Source organism: Brassica rapa, chromosome A03, assembly GCF_000309985.2.
Source record: "Brassica rapa cultivar Chiifu-401-42 chromosome A03, CAAS_Brap_v3.01, whole genome shotgun sequence".
Taxonomy (NCBI): domain Eukaryota; kingdom Viridiplantae; phylum Streptophyta; class Magnoliopsida; order Brassicales; family Brassicaceae; genus Brassica; species Brassica rapa.
The window spans coordinates 20,016,998-20,035,963 of record NC_024797.2 but is presented as its reverse complement, the minus strand read 5'-3'; the positions used below and the strand labels follow the sequence as shown (position 1 = coordinate 20,035,963).

The window sequence follows — 18,966 nt, the reverse complement described above, 5'->3', positions numbered from 1 at the left end:
AAACACAACCGAAGAGTTTGAATGTTTTCCAGCTCAGTTGAAAAGTTGGGCCAATCTTGTGGCTGCTCTATCATTGCTATCAAATCTTTGCAGTCCGTCCCAAACTTTTGACAAGTCGAGTGTTGTATCATGCTCTCCATTGCCCACTTTAAAGCTTCCAGTTCCGAGTGTAGTGATGTCTCCCTCCTCCGTAAGTTACTTGACCCCATGAGTTGTATCTTTCCTATTGCATCCTTCCAGACCCATCCTATTCCACTAAATTGAGCTGTGGAAGTCCATGAACCATCCACCATGCAGATATTACCCAAGCTTATGACTTGGGGTTCTTCAATAGTCTGTACATTTGGCATAACCGGTACAGAGTGTCTTGCATTGTACCAAGCTTGGCACTCACTCTCTACATATCTGACTAGCTCCAATGGGTCTCTGTCTATGCCTCTGAACAACTTATCATTCCTAACTTTCCAGATATACCAAATTATCCAAGGATAAGGATCTCTATCCTCTTCTGGTTCCAGAATATCATTCTTCCTCCAAAAAAGAAAGTCCATATTAGCGTAAATACTCGATACAGGAAAGATTTCAGAGCTCGACGGTGTTGATGATAACTCCCATGCTTGTAAGGCCGGTGGACACTCGAAGATAGCATGAGTAACGGTCTCTTCTGGCGCTCCACATCTTGGGCAATAATTATCACATCTCATGTTGCGGCGTACCAAATTTCTTGTTACGGCTATCTGTCCAGATATTAGTTGCCATATGAGATGGCGGATCTTTTGTGGCGCATTCACCTTCCAAGCAAAGGCTTGAAGTTTTGTGATGCTAGGCTGTAAAACTTGTAACTCCTCTTCATCTCTCATCAAGTTTGTTGCAACCCAATATCCCGATTTGACAGTATATTGTCCAGTCTTTGTGTAACTCCAGCAAAATGTATCACGTCGATGAGTAGGACTAATGGTCAAACTCAGAATCATCGGGATGTCTTCTTGAGCTACATATTGTTCCAATAGTCGCGTATCCCACTCTTTGGTAACATGATTAATAAGGCTGCTGACAAGCATCTTAGGATTCACCGCTGGAGCTCGGGCATGCGCCGGCCTAGCTGGCATCGTAGGGATCCAAGGATCTTCCCACACATTAATTTCGTACCCTGAGTGCACCTTACTTCTAATTCCCAGAAGCAATAACTTCCTCGCGGCAGTTATACTTGTCCATACATAAGATGGAGAATCCACAGTGCCTATTCGCAACGGCGAACTGAGACGGTAATATCTTCCTCGGAGAACTCTCGCTACTAGTGAATCCGGAAATTGCACAAGTCGCCATAGCTGCTTTGCTAGAAGAGCTAGGTTAAATTCATGGATCATACGGAAACCAATTCCTCCCTCTTCTCTAGGTGCACACATCTTTTCCCATTTTGCCCAGTGAACTCCTCTTTTCGGAGGATTCGAGCTCCACCAGAACTGTGCAATGGCACTTGCTAAGTTCTCACATATCTCCAAAGGAAGCAGGAAGCTGGACATAACATAGGTCGGGAGAGCTAGCAATATCGATTTAATCAAAACCTCCTTCCCACCCTTCGATAACCATCTACCAGTCCAGCCATTCACTCTATGTAGGAGCTTCTCCTTTAGGAAGGCAAATAATTTGCACTTTGAACCACTAATGTCCTCTGGGATTCCTAGATATGAGCCCATCCCCCCTTCATTTTGTATACCAAGAGTGTCCTTGATCTGCTGTCTAACGTTCGCTGGAACCCTTTTACCAAAGAGTAATGAGGATTTGTCAAAGTTAATGCGTTGGCCTGATGCTTTCTCATATTTCCTTACTACTTTCATAACTTTTTCACATTCACGGGGCTCCGCCTTACAGAAGAAAAGACTATCATCAGCAAAGAGGAGGTGAGATACCGAGGGACAAGCACGAGCGGCTCGCATCCTCGTTATCTTCCCTTGATTCTCTGCTTGATTAAGAAGGCTAACGAGCGCTTCCGTGCATAGAATAAATATGAAAGGAGACAAAGGATCTCCTTGTCGTAAACCTCTCCCTGGGACTATGTTTCCCCTTGGTTCACATAAAATTCTGTAAGATTATATATGATCTGTAATGTAAAGATTTTGATTTTAATCAGTTATAATAACAAGCAGCGTGGTCTAATCATACAATGTGTTCGCATAACGGTATCAATATCGTCGTTTGTATGCCCACTTGAATCAAAGGTAACATACAACAAAAAATTTAAGTTTGATTAGTTACAAAAACAAAAACAAAAATTAAGTTTGATATTCTCAAGTGTTAACTTGTTATAAGATTATATCAAAGCTTGTGACTTGTGAGGAGTAGACATCAAAATGGAGCATATAAACAGTTTTTTTTTTGTTAACAGAATTGATCCTTGAACTTAAGTTAGTTTGTATTTAGTAGAGGTTAATTAATATATTATATATCTTACATCTTGTATATTTAGGACAAACTGCCCACATAAAAATATAACACCAACACACACTGCATATATATATATATATATAATTTAAAAATAAAAACGATATATATTATAATGGTGTATCTGGATGTGCCATTGATTAGCATAGCGGATGATAAAGCATTAGCAGTATGATATAGAAACAATATGCTGTAGAAGCTGTATGTTTTTGTTCAGATTGAATGTAATCACGAGTATTAATATGATCGATCGATAGAAGTTAAGTGTTTAGCAAAGTTTTATTTTCCTCTTTAATTTCTTTTTCAGATCTAATGTATTTACAAGAATTAAAATCACCCAATTTCGACAAATTTTTCTTGTAATCTACACATTAAAAATAAAGAGAGTCATTTTTTACTTTGAAATGCATTAGTTGATAATATATGCATTACGAAAATAATTTTATGGAATGATATGATATTTTTCTTGAAGTTTAATATTAAATATGTTATTTCTATTTAAAATTTCTATTTAATATAACATTTTATTAATTGATATTGTTGTAATATTTTTATATATGTACTAGTTATTTATAAAATTTTATGAATTTAAATTAATTATGACAAGTATAAGGATCATAGTATAAAATATAAAAAATATTGAAATTGAGTTTGAAATTTTGCTTTTTTGGAGAAGAACACCTCTAAATTTCAAATATATAATTTTAGAAAATTTAAAAATAAAATGTCTTTTTGGAGATACTGTTATATTATGTCATTTCTTCAATGAATGACTGTCTAGAAAGTGAATATGAAACTTGTAGACTTTACTCTTTTATAATCTTGTTTACTACTATACCGATGAACAAGGTTTTGTCTGGTTTTCCTCTAACTACCGCGAAGCTTAATGCAAAAAGTTAAAGACCAGCAATTAACTTGTTAAAGTCTTTTTTCAAAAAAAAAAAAAAAACTTGTTAAAGTCTGAGCCTCAACTATATTTCTTCATAAAAAACTATATAAACTGTATCAACTCTCGCTCAAGTTCATGTCTATTTGACACTTAACTAGTATACGCTTTAAGAGTTACAAAATATCTTAATCTAAGTGGACACGTTTATTGCTATACTCAGACTCAAACTAGAGTTATTTTCATAGAAGTTATTGTAACACTGAGAGGTAGTTATTGCTAGTGGAGCAGTTTATTTGTGAAAGGACTCAATTTGGTCTCAACCAAACCGTAACTAGCGGGCTTAGAGTTAGCATTTGTGCTTTAGTGTTTAGTTGGGCTTTTGAATTTCGAATTTTAAACTTTTGTGGCCGACCCGAGTTAAAGGGTAAACCAAAATTGACTTAGCGGTTGTGTAAAATATTAAATTTTTTACTTTTGCTGGTTCTTTTATCGAGGGGGAAAGAAAAAACCGTAAAGGCGATTTCCGGCGAAAAAAGTTCACGGGAGAACACAATGTCGAGGCGGCGGAGTCTTCGTAGGGAAGACAAGGGTGAGGCAAGCACGATCGCTAGGCGGCGGAGTCTGCGTGACAAAGACAAGGCTGAGGGTAAGTGATTTTTTTCTATTGCTATTGTGCCGTTGTTCTGTGTTGATGTGCGGTGTTAATGAGTTTCTTTTTGGCCCCGTACAGATACAACGGAGGTGGAGGACGTTAAGGAAAGTCTACCTAAAAGGCTTTTTGCAACATCGTTTCCTCAGTGAGAGGGTTAACATGTACTCAACTATAGACAATCTGTTCTTCGTCAGAGACACACTAAACGGAAAGGCGGATATGGCGGAATTAATGGGCTCTTGCTTCGGAAGCCTTTTTAGGTTGCCTGTCCGGTGGCTGTTGACGGGTAAAGTGGTTCCCGGTATGTTGACTAGGCAAGTTGTAACGAAGAAAAAGTACAAAATGTGGCCTGTTTTCTGAGGGAAACCGCTGAGGTTCTCTTTGGTGCAGTTTGGGGAAGTGACTGGTTTGCCCTGTGGTGAATTTGAAGATGGGTATAACATCGACTACGAGCTGCCCCTGACGGAGGAGAACTACGCTTACTGGGAGAAGTTGATTGGTACTGACCGGGAGGTCCTAATTGAAGATCTTGTGAGGATGGTTTTAGGCGATGTTGTGATGCCTGGTTGTGCAAGTTGAGGTTGTGTTTGATTATAATTGTTGATGGTGTTTTGGTGCCTACGGCGCAAAAACCAAGGCCTAGTCTGAAGCATGTGAATTTGGTGAAGAATCTGAAGAAGTTTTTTGCTTTCCAATGGGGTAGGGAGTCATTTATGTGGGCTATTAGGACGATGAAGCCAGGCCCGAAGGAAATGGGGAAATGTGAGGACCCAAATGGAGAGTTCTGTATCAGACAAAATAGTATCAGACTATTGGGTTTCCCTCTGGCCCTGCTGTTGGTGGCTTTCGAGGCCATTCCCCTCCTTCTTAACCGAGCTGGTGGCGATGATAGCATAACTTTGTTGAACTATCCAGGGCAGGTTTTGCCTCAGCATGCAGGCTTGAATATGGCTGATTTGCGGAAAGCTAAACATGATCATGGGGTAAGTGTTTCTGTCTTGTTTTGTACATTTAAAGGTGTGTGTTGATGCACGGTTTTGGTGTTAACTGTATATTGTTGTTTCAATGTTGGCAAACACGTGTACACCGTATATGTGGACATGTGTCTATATACGGTTTTGCTTGGCTGAATATTAAACAGCTGCGTGTACATGTTTTTGTCTGTACATGTTTCTATGTATGAGTTGTTAGATGCGCCCACGTGGACTATTTCTAACTGTTTGATATGGTGTGACCTTGCAGCTGCTTGTACAGCCAATGATGGAGATAAGTGGGACACATGAGGAGCAGTGGGGAGTTTGGGATGACTAGAAGTATGACAAAAAGGTCGACTATTTGCTTGGACTGATTAAAGAAGGGCATGGGTTGTCTAACTGGGGCGGTGGTGATTCGGAGAACCAATTTTTGTGTACCGTGAGAAAGCTGACAGAAAGTGAATGGGGAGCTGTTTGTGGCGTAACAGCAGGACCCGTTCTAAAACAGAGACAGCTTAGTGGCTATTTTAAATGTGGAATCATCGTAGATGCGGAAGAACACGCTAGGATGGCAGCATGTGTGGTAACTACTACAATGGGATTGCATAATTTTATTAGAATTTCAAATTATTTTGATGAAGATTTTGTTGAAGAAATGGGACATACAAATACTAGCAACGAATATTCTGAAAGTGATATAAGTGACATGGAGACAACAAATATGGCTGATGGAGATCATATGAAAAACATTAGAGACAACATTGCTGATATATTATGGGCAAATCATTAAATTATTTTATTTTTGTTTATATATTTTTTATTATGTGTTTTGATGTTTTGGTGTAATTTTTATGGTTTAAATATATGATATGCACTTTTGAACTGCTTTTGCCATTCATAACATTGAAAAATAATTTGTTCTGTTTGATCTGCATCTTTCCTGCATGATCCGCTTGATCAGCATCTCTCCTGCATGATCCGCTTGATCTGCACTTGAATCTGCACCGCTTGATCTGTTTTTACTATTAAAGTTTACAAAATATCCTGGTTCCAGTTCTCAAAAAAAAAAGTTTCAGATAAATCTTAAAAATATAGGGTAACTGGTTTTAGTTTATAGGAACATGTGCAATAAGTTGAATTAACAAAAATAGAATACAAGCAAATGACTCAAAAAGATAAATGGAATTACAAATCTTTGGGTAACATAACTGGTAGTTTTTACAGGAAACAGTTTTAAATTAAACATAATTAGATCTCAATCCGCGCAACCACACATGTTTTTGTTTTCATTTATTTTTATATAAACATTTTGTTTTCAATTCTAATTTGGTATATATTATAATATATATGTGTCTATCAATTTTTAAAACATAATAAGTTTACGGTATATTTTTTTCATTGAATAGATTGTTTCAAAAACTTTCACATGTATTTGTATCTTTATATATATATATTTGGATTATTATTTTATTATTAAAATCGTAACTATATATATAAAGATTAGTAAAAAAATTTTTTATTGTCATATTCAAAAATATTGTAACATTTCACAAATTTAGAAAGTTTTTTAAAATTAAACTTTTCGCTTCACATATTTATATTATCGAGTAAATAATTAAACATTTAGTTTTTGTTTAATTTTTAAAATAAACTTTATAGTTTAAAATTTGTTTTCATTGGTTTAAGGTAGTAAAGATTAATCATTGTTAGATAATATGATTTCTATTATTTAAAAAAATCTTCATAATTTTAACATTTAACATCGACAAATATTTTTAAAAAAATTAACATATAGAGGTAAAGTATTACACCATTAAATTATATCTATTTAATTTATACTATCTATAAATCCAATGGATCATTTATTGTTTAAATGAAATTATTGATAGCCCAATAAAAATTTCTGGTAGGTTCAAAATTTATATGATAAGATTAGAGATTAAATGTAACATGACTTTCTAGGAATAGGTCTATTATGTCCATATTTTAAATAAATTACACATGAATCAAGGTTGTGACTTCTATTTTAATATATAAAATAAAATAAATTAAATAATATAAAATCGTTATTTTATGTTTCCATTCCTTATATTCCATCTATTTATTAGACTTTTTGTTTATGAATGATTTTTAACGTCATTCCACTTCCTTCTTCGTATTCCATTGGAATTAACGGAATAGAATTTTTTTTATTCACTTTAAATGGTAACTTTTATAATATCAGTTTCATTCTCTGCTAAATTACGCACTTTCTTAAATGTGGAAATAAAGAAAGCGCAATGTAGGATTTATTTTCCCAATGTGTCTCTTAAGTTAATTGAAAAGTTGAAATGTGTCTCCAAGAGTAAATTTTCAGTATGTAGTATAATACTTATAGACCAATTGATAAGTACTTTACTGTAATTGAATAGAACAAAAGAGACACATTTAATTCAACGAACTCAGTATGTCTGGTTCTTTTAGTATTTAACTAACATATTGCGTACTTATGTTTACCTTCATCTCCTCCACAAACTAGTTGTTTGGTTTAATGAGACACTTTTTGATTTTCTCTTAATGCCCTTCAGCTTATGTTTACTCACGTACTTTAATTATACGAACTCAGTATGCGTGGTTCTTTGGGTATTTAACTAACATATTTCGTTCGTTAGAACTCCGATTCCCACAACTTTCCGCCATTGTGTTGCGCGTGAGAATATACGACATGTAAGGTATGTATTTAGATCTTAAAACATCTACATTTATCACGTATCTGTTCTCGGAATTAATTGCTACTCTCTTCTTTTTTCACGATTATTTTCAGAGAATGTAACTTATGTTGTTACATTCGCACATAGGATGTCCAAATGAGGGAATACATCTATGTCGGTTCTCAATTCCCTTTAGTCAGCCAATACGAGCTCCAGCAATATGCCCCTCTCAAGAGTGATCAGACATAAAGTCCGCAGCATCTATCCTTGATTCCTCACCACTTCACAAGCTTGTCTGACTACTGCCTGTAGCCCAACCTCACAACCCCCGTCCACACATTGCCCGTACACACACTTCGAAACTACTCCACTTCTGACCACACATCACTCGTCCACCTAACCTCTGACAATAAAGCTGCTGAACAGCCGACGCCTAACCATGACTTACCCGACCACAACTCCCCCAACCACAACAGCCTTAGCAACCCGTCTCATGCAGCCACACATGATACACCTAATGGACACCTTTTGTTTTTGCTCTTAATGTGCCCTTCGGATTATGTCTACTCATGTACTTTAATTTAACGAACTCAATATGCGTGGTTCTTTTAGTTTTTAACTAACAAATTGCGTACTTATGTTTACCTTCATCTCCTCTACAAACTAGTTTTTTGGTTTAATGAGACACTTTTTGTTTTTGCTCTTAATGTGCCCTTCAGCTTATGTTTACTCATGTACTTTAATTATACAAACTCAATATGCGTGGTTCTTTGGGTATTTAAGTAACATATTTCGTACTCATGTTTACCTTCTTCTCATGTCCACAGCCGCATGTTCATTACAAACCGAACCACTGATTCTATATGCACACAACGCCTTCGCACCCATCCACGCCAATCCCATCCAAGGTTTCCCAACATGCAAAGTTTTGTTGCCATCCTCGAGAAAAAACTGAAACACTGATTTGCTTAATGACATCCATCTTCTACGAAATTAGCTCGTACACCCAACATGTCCAAAAGCACAAGAATCAACATAACATCATCCACACAAGTATGCAACAATGTTACTAATGACTACAACAATGCCCTCACATAAGAGCATATGAGCAACCACAAGTGCACAAGCACTAATATTCGCAATAAAAAAACAAAGTTCCAGCACATTTCCAAAGCACCCGCATCCACATAAGAGCATCCATAGAGTTTCACCTACTTTATCGAGCTTTGCAACACATTAATTTCACCTCAGAAGGCATGCTTCCTCCCAGCCGTTGGATTTGCTTTCTTCAAAATGATCCGAATGATCCGACGTACACGATCTATTCCTATAAATCCATATGTCTAACTTTTTGTTTTATTACTTTATCATTATTTGCAATTACAAAGAAACTAGTTTTTTACGGTTGCTTTCTTAAACCAAACATTTTTTTTTACCAAAAAACAAGGTCATTTCCGTCCCAAAAAGACACATGGCAAGGTAAAATGTGTCAAAATAGTATTGTGTCTTATAGAGTAAACTAAACTCATAAAGTGTCCTTTTAAGTAAGTCTCTCTTATACTACAGACCGAAATCGAAAAAATGGTGTATAAATTTATGAGGGATGCCATCGAAATTAAGAATGAAAAAAGCTTGATGGACGTAGCACACTGTTAACGAAACTCATGCTAAAGGAAGTAATCAATTATGATGCCAAAATGCTGGTGTGTGATGGTATCACGAAATTGTGATTGCGTAAAACGTCACAGTGAGTATATACAATCTATATTATTAAAAGAGAAGTACCCATTAAAAAATACCCCTAAGTTTTTTAATTTATTTACACTTCTATGCCACTGAGAATTAAATTAAACTACATATTTTAATGCTTGTCTTTTCCAGTTAAATTAATGAGTTTTCCTTAATCAAATTTAAACTTAGTGTCATTAAATGAACTTACATATTTTAATGCTTTTCTTTTCAGTTAAATTAATGAGTTTTCATTAATCAAAGTTAAATTTAATATCATTAAATGAACCTAAAAATAAATCATATATTTAATATAGCTTATTACGGACGAGTACGGTCCAATAATGAACTTGAATTTTATTTTTTACGAAAACGTGAATCACTTGATATATGTAATATTTAAAATATATTAACTACAATATAACAAATGCATATAACCTACCTATACTTTAGTTTGAAATGATCATGCTCAAGTTTTATATAGTCAACTTACATCATGCATCAATCGATGTACAATATTCAAATCACCTATAGTTTTCGTTTTCTTTATAGGATGTATCAACCAACCAATCATCCTATTGATTTTCTAAGCCTTATAAAAAATAAATCAATAAATACAAACTCAAAATCCAATATCTTCTATTAATCAAAACAGAATATCTTCAATGTCGTATTTTTAATGTACCTATTAAATATAGAAACTGTAACCATAATTACACTAATTATAACCTACCTATACATTAGTTTGAAATGATCATGCTCAAGTTTTATATAGTCAACTTACATCATGCATCAATCGATGTACAATATTCAAATCACCTATAGTTTTCGTTTTCTTTATAGGATGTATCAACCAACCAATCATCCTATTGATTTTCTAAGCCTTATAAAAAACAAATCAATAAATACAAACTCAAAATCCAATATCTTCTATTAATCAAAACATAATATCTTCAATGTCGTATTTTTAATGTACCTATTAAATATAGAAATTGTAACCATAATTACACTAATTATAAGAATAGATTTGATTCCAACCAATTGATCTATTACTTCGGTAATTGATTTGCTTGTAGAAGAGGAAACAATAAATTTAAAATTTGTAAGAATATAAAGATATAGAGATTCCAATCAATTGTCTATATTTGCGTATGATTTTCGCATAATAAGCTTCAAATTGAACATTGAAAAAGATAGAGAGATTTTTTTTAATCTTTTACCGACACAGAACTTAAACAAAACGAAGAGTTAAAGGTAATTAATTTTTGTTACACTTCCCGGAAAAAACGGTTACAACATGGGCTTTTATAATATGACATTTTAACATATTAATGTTATGGATATTTAATAATTATCTTGAAGAAAAACAAAGACTATAAATAATTTATTATTAATAAAATTATGAAATTATTTACAATTTGATGACTAATTCATCGCTCTTTTTTATATGTTAAATTTTTCATAAAAGTTTAAAAATCATTGTATTTTCTTTAAACATATACAACTAATTTATAATCTTTTATGTCATACTAAGTCATAATATAATATTTCTTCATATTTTACATTAATAACCATTGTTTTTACTTTTTATATATCGTCTACAATTCTCTAATTACGTCTATTTGTTCAATTTTTTATATGATATGAAATATTCGTCATAAATAGATGGTTTAAGATACCAAAAAAATAATTAGTTTATGAATATAATACATCAAATATTACAAATACATCATTTAGTTAAATAAATAACCAAAAACCAAAAATTCATATCCTCAGGATCTAGGTAAATAATTAAGTAAATAGTATATTGCCTTCTTACAAACCTAATAAAAAACTATAAATGTAAAATAAAAAAACTGTGCTCCTCTGACAAACTATCAACCTCGTAAAAAAATGATTTAAAAAAAAAGAAGTATGTTTTGATTCGAGGCAGATCATTTTTTCAAAATTCACTAGTGGGAGAGATTTTTCAAAATTCACTAGTGGGAAAGTTAATTTGCAAAATGTTCAATTTCAAAATAATTATTAAAATATAGCAGTTTTATTGAAAAGATTAGATATTTGTTGGGAAAACGAGATCACCAATTTCTTAGTAAAATTATGTGTTTCTTTAGGTTCACCCACTAAGCTTGCTACCAGCTATAACCCTGCTGATGATCTATACTTTTAAAAGGGAAATATTCTTAAAAAATCTACTTAAACAAAATTGTTGGACTTATTCATTAAGTAATTATTTTTTGGTCCTATCTTAATATAATTATAATCTAACTAAACGATATATTACTTAATTTAAATGATCTCATATATTACTTACCAAATCATGTTATGCACCACTGATTATATCATGGCTCCATTTTATTAAAATAACATCTTAACAAAACGTGACTAATGAATCACAATATCATAACAATAGTGTTCCTTGGTACCCCAACGTTACAACAGTTCAATCTACCATTGCCATTGATCGAGCTTTGTTAAAAAAATTGAAAAGATCCTCGAGATCTTTATATTAAATAAACAATTCTATATACAAATAGTGTAATATCTTTTGCTAAGGAGATCTATCAACAGATTTCTATAGATGTGTTACTTAATAATTTCAAGATTTGCACCAAATTAAATGTCTAAAATAATTAACTTTACTGATTTCATCAAAGGTTCATGAAATCTTAACTAATTTTTTAAATTGGTTATACTGTAGTATTTATAGTTAATAACAATTCTTCAAAAATACTTTTAATAGAGTTCACGGAAATTGTCGATTTGTGGTCAATATCTATAAATTAAAATGCATAACATAAATACAATGAATTTATTTTATATGACAAATCAAATAGGTTATTCAGCTTTATGTACTATTATAAAGTATATGAGAAGTAAATCAAAAATTTAAAATATTATAAGATTTTTCTGGGTTTTTGTAGGATCAACCGATGTTGGTTCACGGGTTAATGGCGAAGTTTTGGATTTTATCAGAGCTTTAAAAATTAAGGTACCCATTTGATTCTAGATTCAGTTTCAATTTTTTGGTTCCAAAGATATATGATCTACTCGGTTATTTATGAAATTCAATTCAATTTTGGTTTCGGTTTCTTCAGTTTGATACTGTTCGGTTCGCGATTCCGAAAAATATGCTCTAACCTATACACTATTTTATATAAAAATTCATTTAGAAAAATTTATATTTAATTTCGAAAACAAAAAAAACACGGATCAAAATCTAGTATATGATTATATGTTAAGAGGAACATCCGTTAGTGACTCCAAATTTAAATGGACTAAGGAGAAGTCCATTGAGGGACACGTACATACCAAAGACTTTTCTCCAAAATATTATTCTTAAGATATTCACTCAAAATACGAACACTAAGAACCTAGAGAGTGGATTGTTGTGGACCTAAGTATTCACTCGTCCTCATACTCATTATCTTCATAATCCTGAGCTCGATACTCATAATCTCTATAAAACCATGGATAAGTGCTCGTCTTCTTTGAATTAAAACCACAACACCCTCTCATATTCATAATCTTTATCTCCTGACTTATCATTGTGTCAGAATGGATCAATCTTCGGGTAATCCTCTTAACTATTCAGTTAAATCTTTTGAATTCGTAAAATGGAACAGTTTTTTGGAACTAATGTTAAGAACATATACAAACAGCTATTAATCAGTTATCATTGGCCAATTCGTTATATATAACTTAGTAATCTTTTTAGTCGTAGTGGAAAAACCTTCACAGGAGCCGTACATAAGTCCGCCGCCTATTGGTTATCCGACCAGAGATGCGGCTGGTGGTGATCCTGTGGTAGCCGCAGTGGAGACCAAGTCAAAAGGCGATGATGAGTTCTCTTATAGAAGATGGTATATAAATATTTCTTTCAATTTTGACCCAAAAAAAAAATATTTCTTTCAATTTACTTTCTTCATTCCAACATAAAATACTCTTTATATATCGAGAGAGATTAGTGCTTCTAGTTATAAGTTATTTTTTTTTGCAGAATATTCATACAGCGCACAAATGTTGTTTTTGCTCCATTTTGTTGGGGGTTTAAAATGTTTAACTAATCAGCCAGCCATTTTTATAGATTTAATTTCAACATCTTAATGAGATTAAAATTTTAAAACTGGTGCTTTCTTTAAAAATATTTTTTTAACTAGATTAAGATTTGCGCCTTGCGCGTGATGAACATTGTATATATAAATTACTCTTACGTATTATTACTAATTTTTTGTTCTTTTATCTTATAAAATAGTAAAATAATAAATATATATTTAATAATTAAGATATCGTTAAGTATTACATATATAATTAAATTGGCGTAAACCGATAGATCAAAATAAATACACTTCTTTATTTACAATCATTTTATGGTAAATAAATCAAAATATTCACTTTTATCTATCTCATATGGTATATAACTGAATTTAAATGATATTAATATAGATATATAGTATATTTTTAATATGAATATCTATTAATGAGATTTTTTATTTATACGATTTTATGGTCAATTGTATCTTGTTATAACAAAAATTTAAATCACTCATAAAATATTTTTCAATGTGAGTCGTTTAATAGGTTTAGTAATTTATAATCATTTTTAAAAATTCAATGCAAATTTTATAATTAAAATATTTAGTTTTATATAGTATAGAGTTTAATTAAAAGATATTAAAATAGAGATATATTTTAATATAATGTTTATTAAATGAGACTTTCTACTCATATGAGTTTATAGTCATTTTTGTTATAATTTCTTTCAAATCATTGGTCACATAATTTTCAGTGTGAGACTTTTAACAGTTTTAGTAATTTACTTTTGTTTTTAAAAATTCAAAAAATAGGATATACAAAAAAATCTAAAATTTTATTATATAATTCATGTTATTGTTTAATTTATTTTAATAATACAGAATTAAACAAAAATGTAAATGATACACAAATTTTATCAAATCTATTATATTCAAAATCATTAATTATCATTAAGAACATTTATAATTTATTTATGGTTAGTTTAATGAAAAGTATAGTATATATTAAAATGGACCACTATATTTCTCTAGGGACTTTGAGAAGCATTCTAGTGATGACACGTGTCATAGCTAAAATGTTGTAATGCTTCTCAAATAATATATAATGAATTTCACCAACTTACATTTTTTTTCACAATAAAATCCAACTTCATAGTTTTCACCTAATTTTTTTTTCCAACTGAATAACCAAGGTAAATTAAACTTGTCTCGTATGTTGCTAAATGAAAACTTCTTTGTTTAAAGCATTTCAGAAGTTATGTTACTATTTTAATTACCTACATAAAAGTTGTAAAAAGGCTTACAATTAATCAAAGTTGTATTTTCTTGGCAGTTTTAACAAGGTCTGCTGTTGTTTCACTATCTTCCAAGCCTGCTGCTAGTGATGATACTTTGGAGTTAACGGTTTCATGCAAATTATTGGTGTAATAAACATATATTTGATGATAATTGTGTTACGTAACTACAGCTTTATGTAAAATGTACTCTACGCGCGGATGGTTATCGTAGTTGTGTTTTACATTAAGTGATCATCTATCTATATAAGTGAATTTGGTTTGTTGGAGTCTGAGATGCTATATGTAACACTCGTCCTCTGGATCTTCATAACAGATATCTCGGCACGGGTTTGAGTTCCAAAATGAACATATTTTTTAAAAAAAAATATATATATATATATCAAAACGACGTCGTCAACGGTTGACTAACTTTTGTTAGAGTCAATGTTGATTTAGGCACGTTTTAAAAAGTTTGGGCATTTTTTCTTAAACTATAATTGAGTTGAGGTCGTTTTTGGCACGGACTATTTGTTTGGATCTTATTTGGCACGACTAAGAGTGTTGGGATCGAAATTGGCACTTTTTCTCATATATCAAAACGACGTCGTTTTATCTTGTTAACGGTTGACTAACTTCTGTTAGAGTCAATGTATATTTAGGCACGTTTTAAGAAGTTCAGGTAGTTTTTTTTTGAATTATAATTGAGTTGAGGTCGTATTTACCACTGATCAATTGTTCGGGTCGTATTTGCCACGACTAAAATTGTTGGGATCGAAATTAGCACTTTTCCCATGCAAGAATTACGCTAAACTATCAAAGAACTGTAGCACAACGTACACTAAAATTAACTTTTTGGAAAAAATTAATAAAATGACTTTTTGGTCTTCAATAGGTCTTCATCGACACTGTTTTACTAAGATGATATCACATGATGAAACACACCATGACTATCCCGACGAAATTCCCAAGAAAAAAAATTATCAGAAATTTCCGAAGAAACACTACAAGAAAACTTGTTTATAGCCACGAGTCAGCCACACATATTTCGTGGCGAGAGAAATATAGCCACAAAATATATATAAAATAGCCACAACAATTTTTTGCGACTATTTTGTAGCTTTTTTTCGCTATTTAGCTACACAATATGATTTGGGGCAATTAGAAGACCCAAAGCCACAACTATGGCCATAGCTATCCGGAGAAATAAAATTAGAAAATATTTAAGCTAACTGCAAACTTTTAAAAAAGTACCAGTCCATAAGTGGCCACTTAAAAACGTAGCTGCAAATTTTTTTGTGGCTACCCGTAACAAAGAGTGCAACATGTAGATGCACATATCATTTTTTTTTGGGTGAAATTTTAAATTTATATTATGAGGAAAAAAGTTTATGTACATAAAGAATCATAAGAATAATCATGTGCTACTAGTGAGATCAAGAACCGAGCTAGTGCCTCATAAATCATCGTTGGAGCAGTCCCCGAAGCTTTGCTTTCTCAAAGTAACGGGTAGACAAGATCCTGTTCCGAACCGTTTTGTCTATAAGAGAATTCATCTGGGCTACCGGCTTGATCTTCCCCGTATGTCTCCTATCATTCTTCTCCTTCCATAGGTAGTAAATGGACGTTTGGAACACCAATCTCAAGAGTATAAAGGTGAGTCGATTATACTTGTGTTCCACCAAGCGACAAAGAGTAGCTTCCCAATCAGGATCGGCATTGGCTTCTAACAGATCACCTACTGCGTCAATCAATACAGTGAATGTGTAAGGACATGCGAAGAAGAGATGATCTCTAGTCTCATTTGGCTCGCCACAGAACACACAGCCTTGCGCTACTCTCCACTGCTCCATTCTTTCCCCTGTTGCCAGCCTATCACAAACTGCTAGCCAGGCTATGAAAGCAAAACGAGGTACCCCCTGGCCGAACCAAATCACCTTACTCCATTTATGTTTCTCTGTGTGCACATATCATTCCTATATATATGATGCCAATTTTTTTATGGAATGTTAAAATCCTTTTTTTAAATGTAATATTAAAATCGAATCAAGTTTCATAATATCGAGACACTACATATGCATTGTACATTACTATGTTATTTAGTTACATTAACTATCTACAATTTTGTTTGGTTATACTATATATTCATTATGTTATTTAGTTTTAGATAAACTATTTGGTCTCAATTTTTTAGTGTATAGGCGGATCAAATTTTGAATTCACTTATTTAGATCGGATTTTTTTAAAAAGAAAACAATAGGCATAAAAAACATTAATTTATAGATTGCCAACATTATAACTATTGTATATAATAGATGTTCTTAATCAAAAAAGAAGAAGAGAAGTTCAAATAATATTTTTAGGACACAGTTATAGGTTTGACACTATAAAGTAGTAGTCACAGTGTATAGGTTTGACACGTAAATTCGTCGTAAATTTTCCACGTAAATTTATCGTAACTTTAAAAACACGGACCTGGTAAATTCGTCGTAAATGAAAAAAGCGGGCCTGTAATTTCGTTGTAAATGAAAAAAACGTGGGTCTGGTAATTTCGTCGTAACTTTACGACGACTTTACGAGGAATACCTTTGCTCCTCAGAACGAGGAATTTTTTTGCTCCTTCATTCCTCCCAAATCCCTCTCCACTCCTCTAAGGTAACCTCTCCCTCTCTCTAATTTTTTTTAAAGAAAATTGTTTAGTTTAAATGGTTAGTATAGGTAATTAGTTTAAGTGGTTAGTATAGGTAATTAGTTTAGGTGATTAGTTAGGTATCAGAATAATATTTTTAAATTATGTCGTTATTAATAAAACTAACTGTAATTTGTTTTTTAAATTTAGATGGGTCCTAGAAGAAAGCCAGCAGCACCTACTTACTCTCAGATGTTTCATGATGGTGTCGGGACATCTTCTTCCGAGGCAGTTTCGGACTCTCAGACATCCCAAAGAGTTTCTTGGATTCCTCTGATGTGCCCTGGATTGTAGACCCGGGCCAGGATGGTGCACAACTCGACCCAACCAAGGTTTCCCCATTGGATGAAGCATTCATGGTCGAGCCAGAAGCTAACTTTGGACGAGTTGGACGAAGTGGCACTTATTTGGGCGAGCTGGTCGAGCTGAATCGAAGTGACACTTACATATCTGAGCTGAGTGAGCTAAGTGACACTAGCTTGGAGCTGAATGAGCTAAGTGACACTGAAGAAGGAGCTTGTTTAGTTTTTGGGCGAAATGAGCCTTTTTCAGCCCAAGGAAAAATTCATAACAAATTCAATTTGGGTTGGTTTTACACCAAATTCGACCAGGCCTTTGCTGATGGTCTTATGCCCATTTGCATCAAGAAATATCAACAAAAGGAGTCAAAGTCGTGGTCATATCAAGGGGCATTCAACAACACACTTATTTCTAGTCAAAAGTCTTAGTCTTTGTTTATGTTTTCTAAGTTTCTAGTTTTCCACAAAAACTCTTAATCTTTCTTTGACCACAAGTAGTATAAATATGTAAGCTCTTCTATGAATAAGATCAGTCTATGTTTTTGAGTTTATTTGGTTTCTTCTCTGAGTGAGAGAGAGAGAGTTCTTTAGCTAGTTCGGTTTGAACCGGCTTGTTGATTTGGTGGTCAGCCAATCATCTTTGTGTGTCGTTTGGTGGTTAGCCAACGCACTACATTCGTTCTTAGGTGGTTAGCCTTAGATCGTGGGTATATCAAGAGCCATTCCGCATCTCTTGACGATCCTTTCAATCCATCTCAGTTCCAGAAGTGCCGTTTGCCTTCTCGGATCATATCCAACACCCAGCTAAAGTGATCCTTCCCGATTTTGGTTCTATCAAGTTGTATCATAGCCACTTTGGCTGGTTTGTTTTCATTCTTCTTATCATCTTCTCATATCTTCATCATTTTCTTTTCTTATTTCTTTTTGGATCCGGGCTGTTCTTTTACTCCCTTGTGATCGCCTATTATAAAAAAAAAAATCGATAAAAAAGAAAAAAAAAAGTTTTGGCTTGAATCACTTCTGAAGAGAAATCCAAGGGGAGTGGTGGAAGAGAAACCCTGCTGGCTGAAGATAAACCCAGCCTTAGGACAGTTAAGGCGGATCCATACAAAAATCTCTTCATTGTTCTTTCTCTTTTCTTTTCCCACAAAGTTTGTTTTGGGTTTTGACTGCTGATTTTTTATTGCCTATCATCCTTTGAACCAATGAAAGAACTCTGAGTGACCATCTAAAAATCGTGAGCTAAACACTTGAGAGTGTGAGGATTTTTATTTGCTAACTTTGTTAAGTGTTTT

At 33.0% G+C, this 18,966-nt stretch overlaps 1 protein-coding gene and 2 long non-coding RNA genes across 3 annotated transcripts; 2 read left to right on the top strand and 1 right to left on the bottom strand.

The window, feature by feature from the left end:
- The first annotated feature begins 1,987 nt into the window (after positions 1–1,987).
- On the top strand, positions 1,988–5,839 carry LOC103859946. Its single transcript, XR_004456616.1, has 3 exons — positions 1,988–3,977; positions 4,062–4,966; positions 5,226–5,839. It is a non-coding gene; the product is annotated as an uncharacterized LOC103859946 (long non-coding RNA).
- A 6,876-nt stretch (positions 5,840–12,715) lies between these two features.
- LOC103859945 lies at positions 12,716–14,979 on the top strand. The gene is made up of 3 exons (XR_004456604.1): positions 12,716–12,949; positions 13,094–13,238; positions 14,743–14,979. It is a non-coding gene; the product is annotated as an uncharacterized LOC103859945 (long non-coding RNA).
- A 1,167-nt stretch (positions 14,980–16,146) lies between these two features.
- LOC103860221 lies at positions 16,147–16,536 on the bottom strand. The gene has a single exon (XM_009137811.1). It carries the CDS (start codon positions 16,534–16,536, stop codon positions 16,147–16,149), a length of 390 nt encoding a protein of 129 aa, XP_009136059.1.
- Positions 16,537–18,966: the final 2,430 nt, after the last annotated feature.

Bases quoted from the DNA above. Each gene is read 5' to 3' on its own strand.
- LOC103860221 (XM_009137811.1), bottom strand. From the start codon at position 16,536: ATGGAGCAGTGGAGAGTAGCGCAAGGCTGTGTGTTCTGTGGCGAGCCA.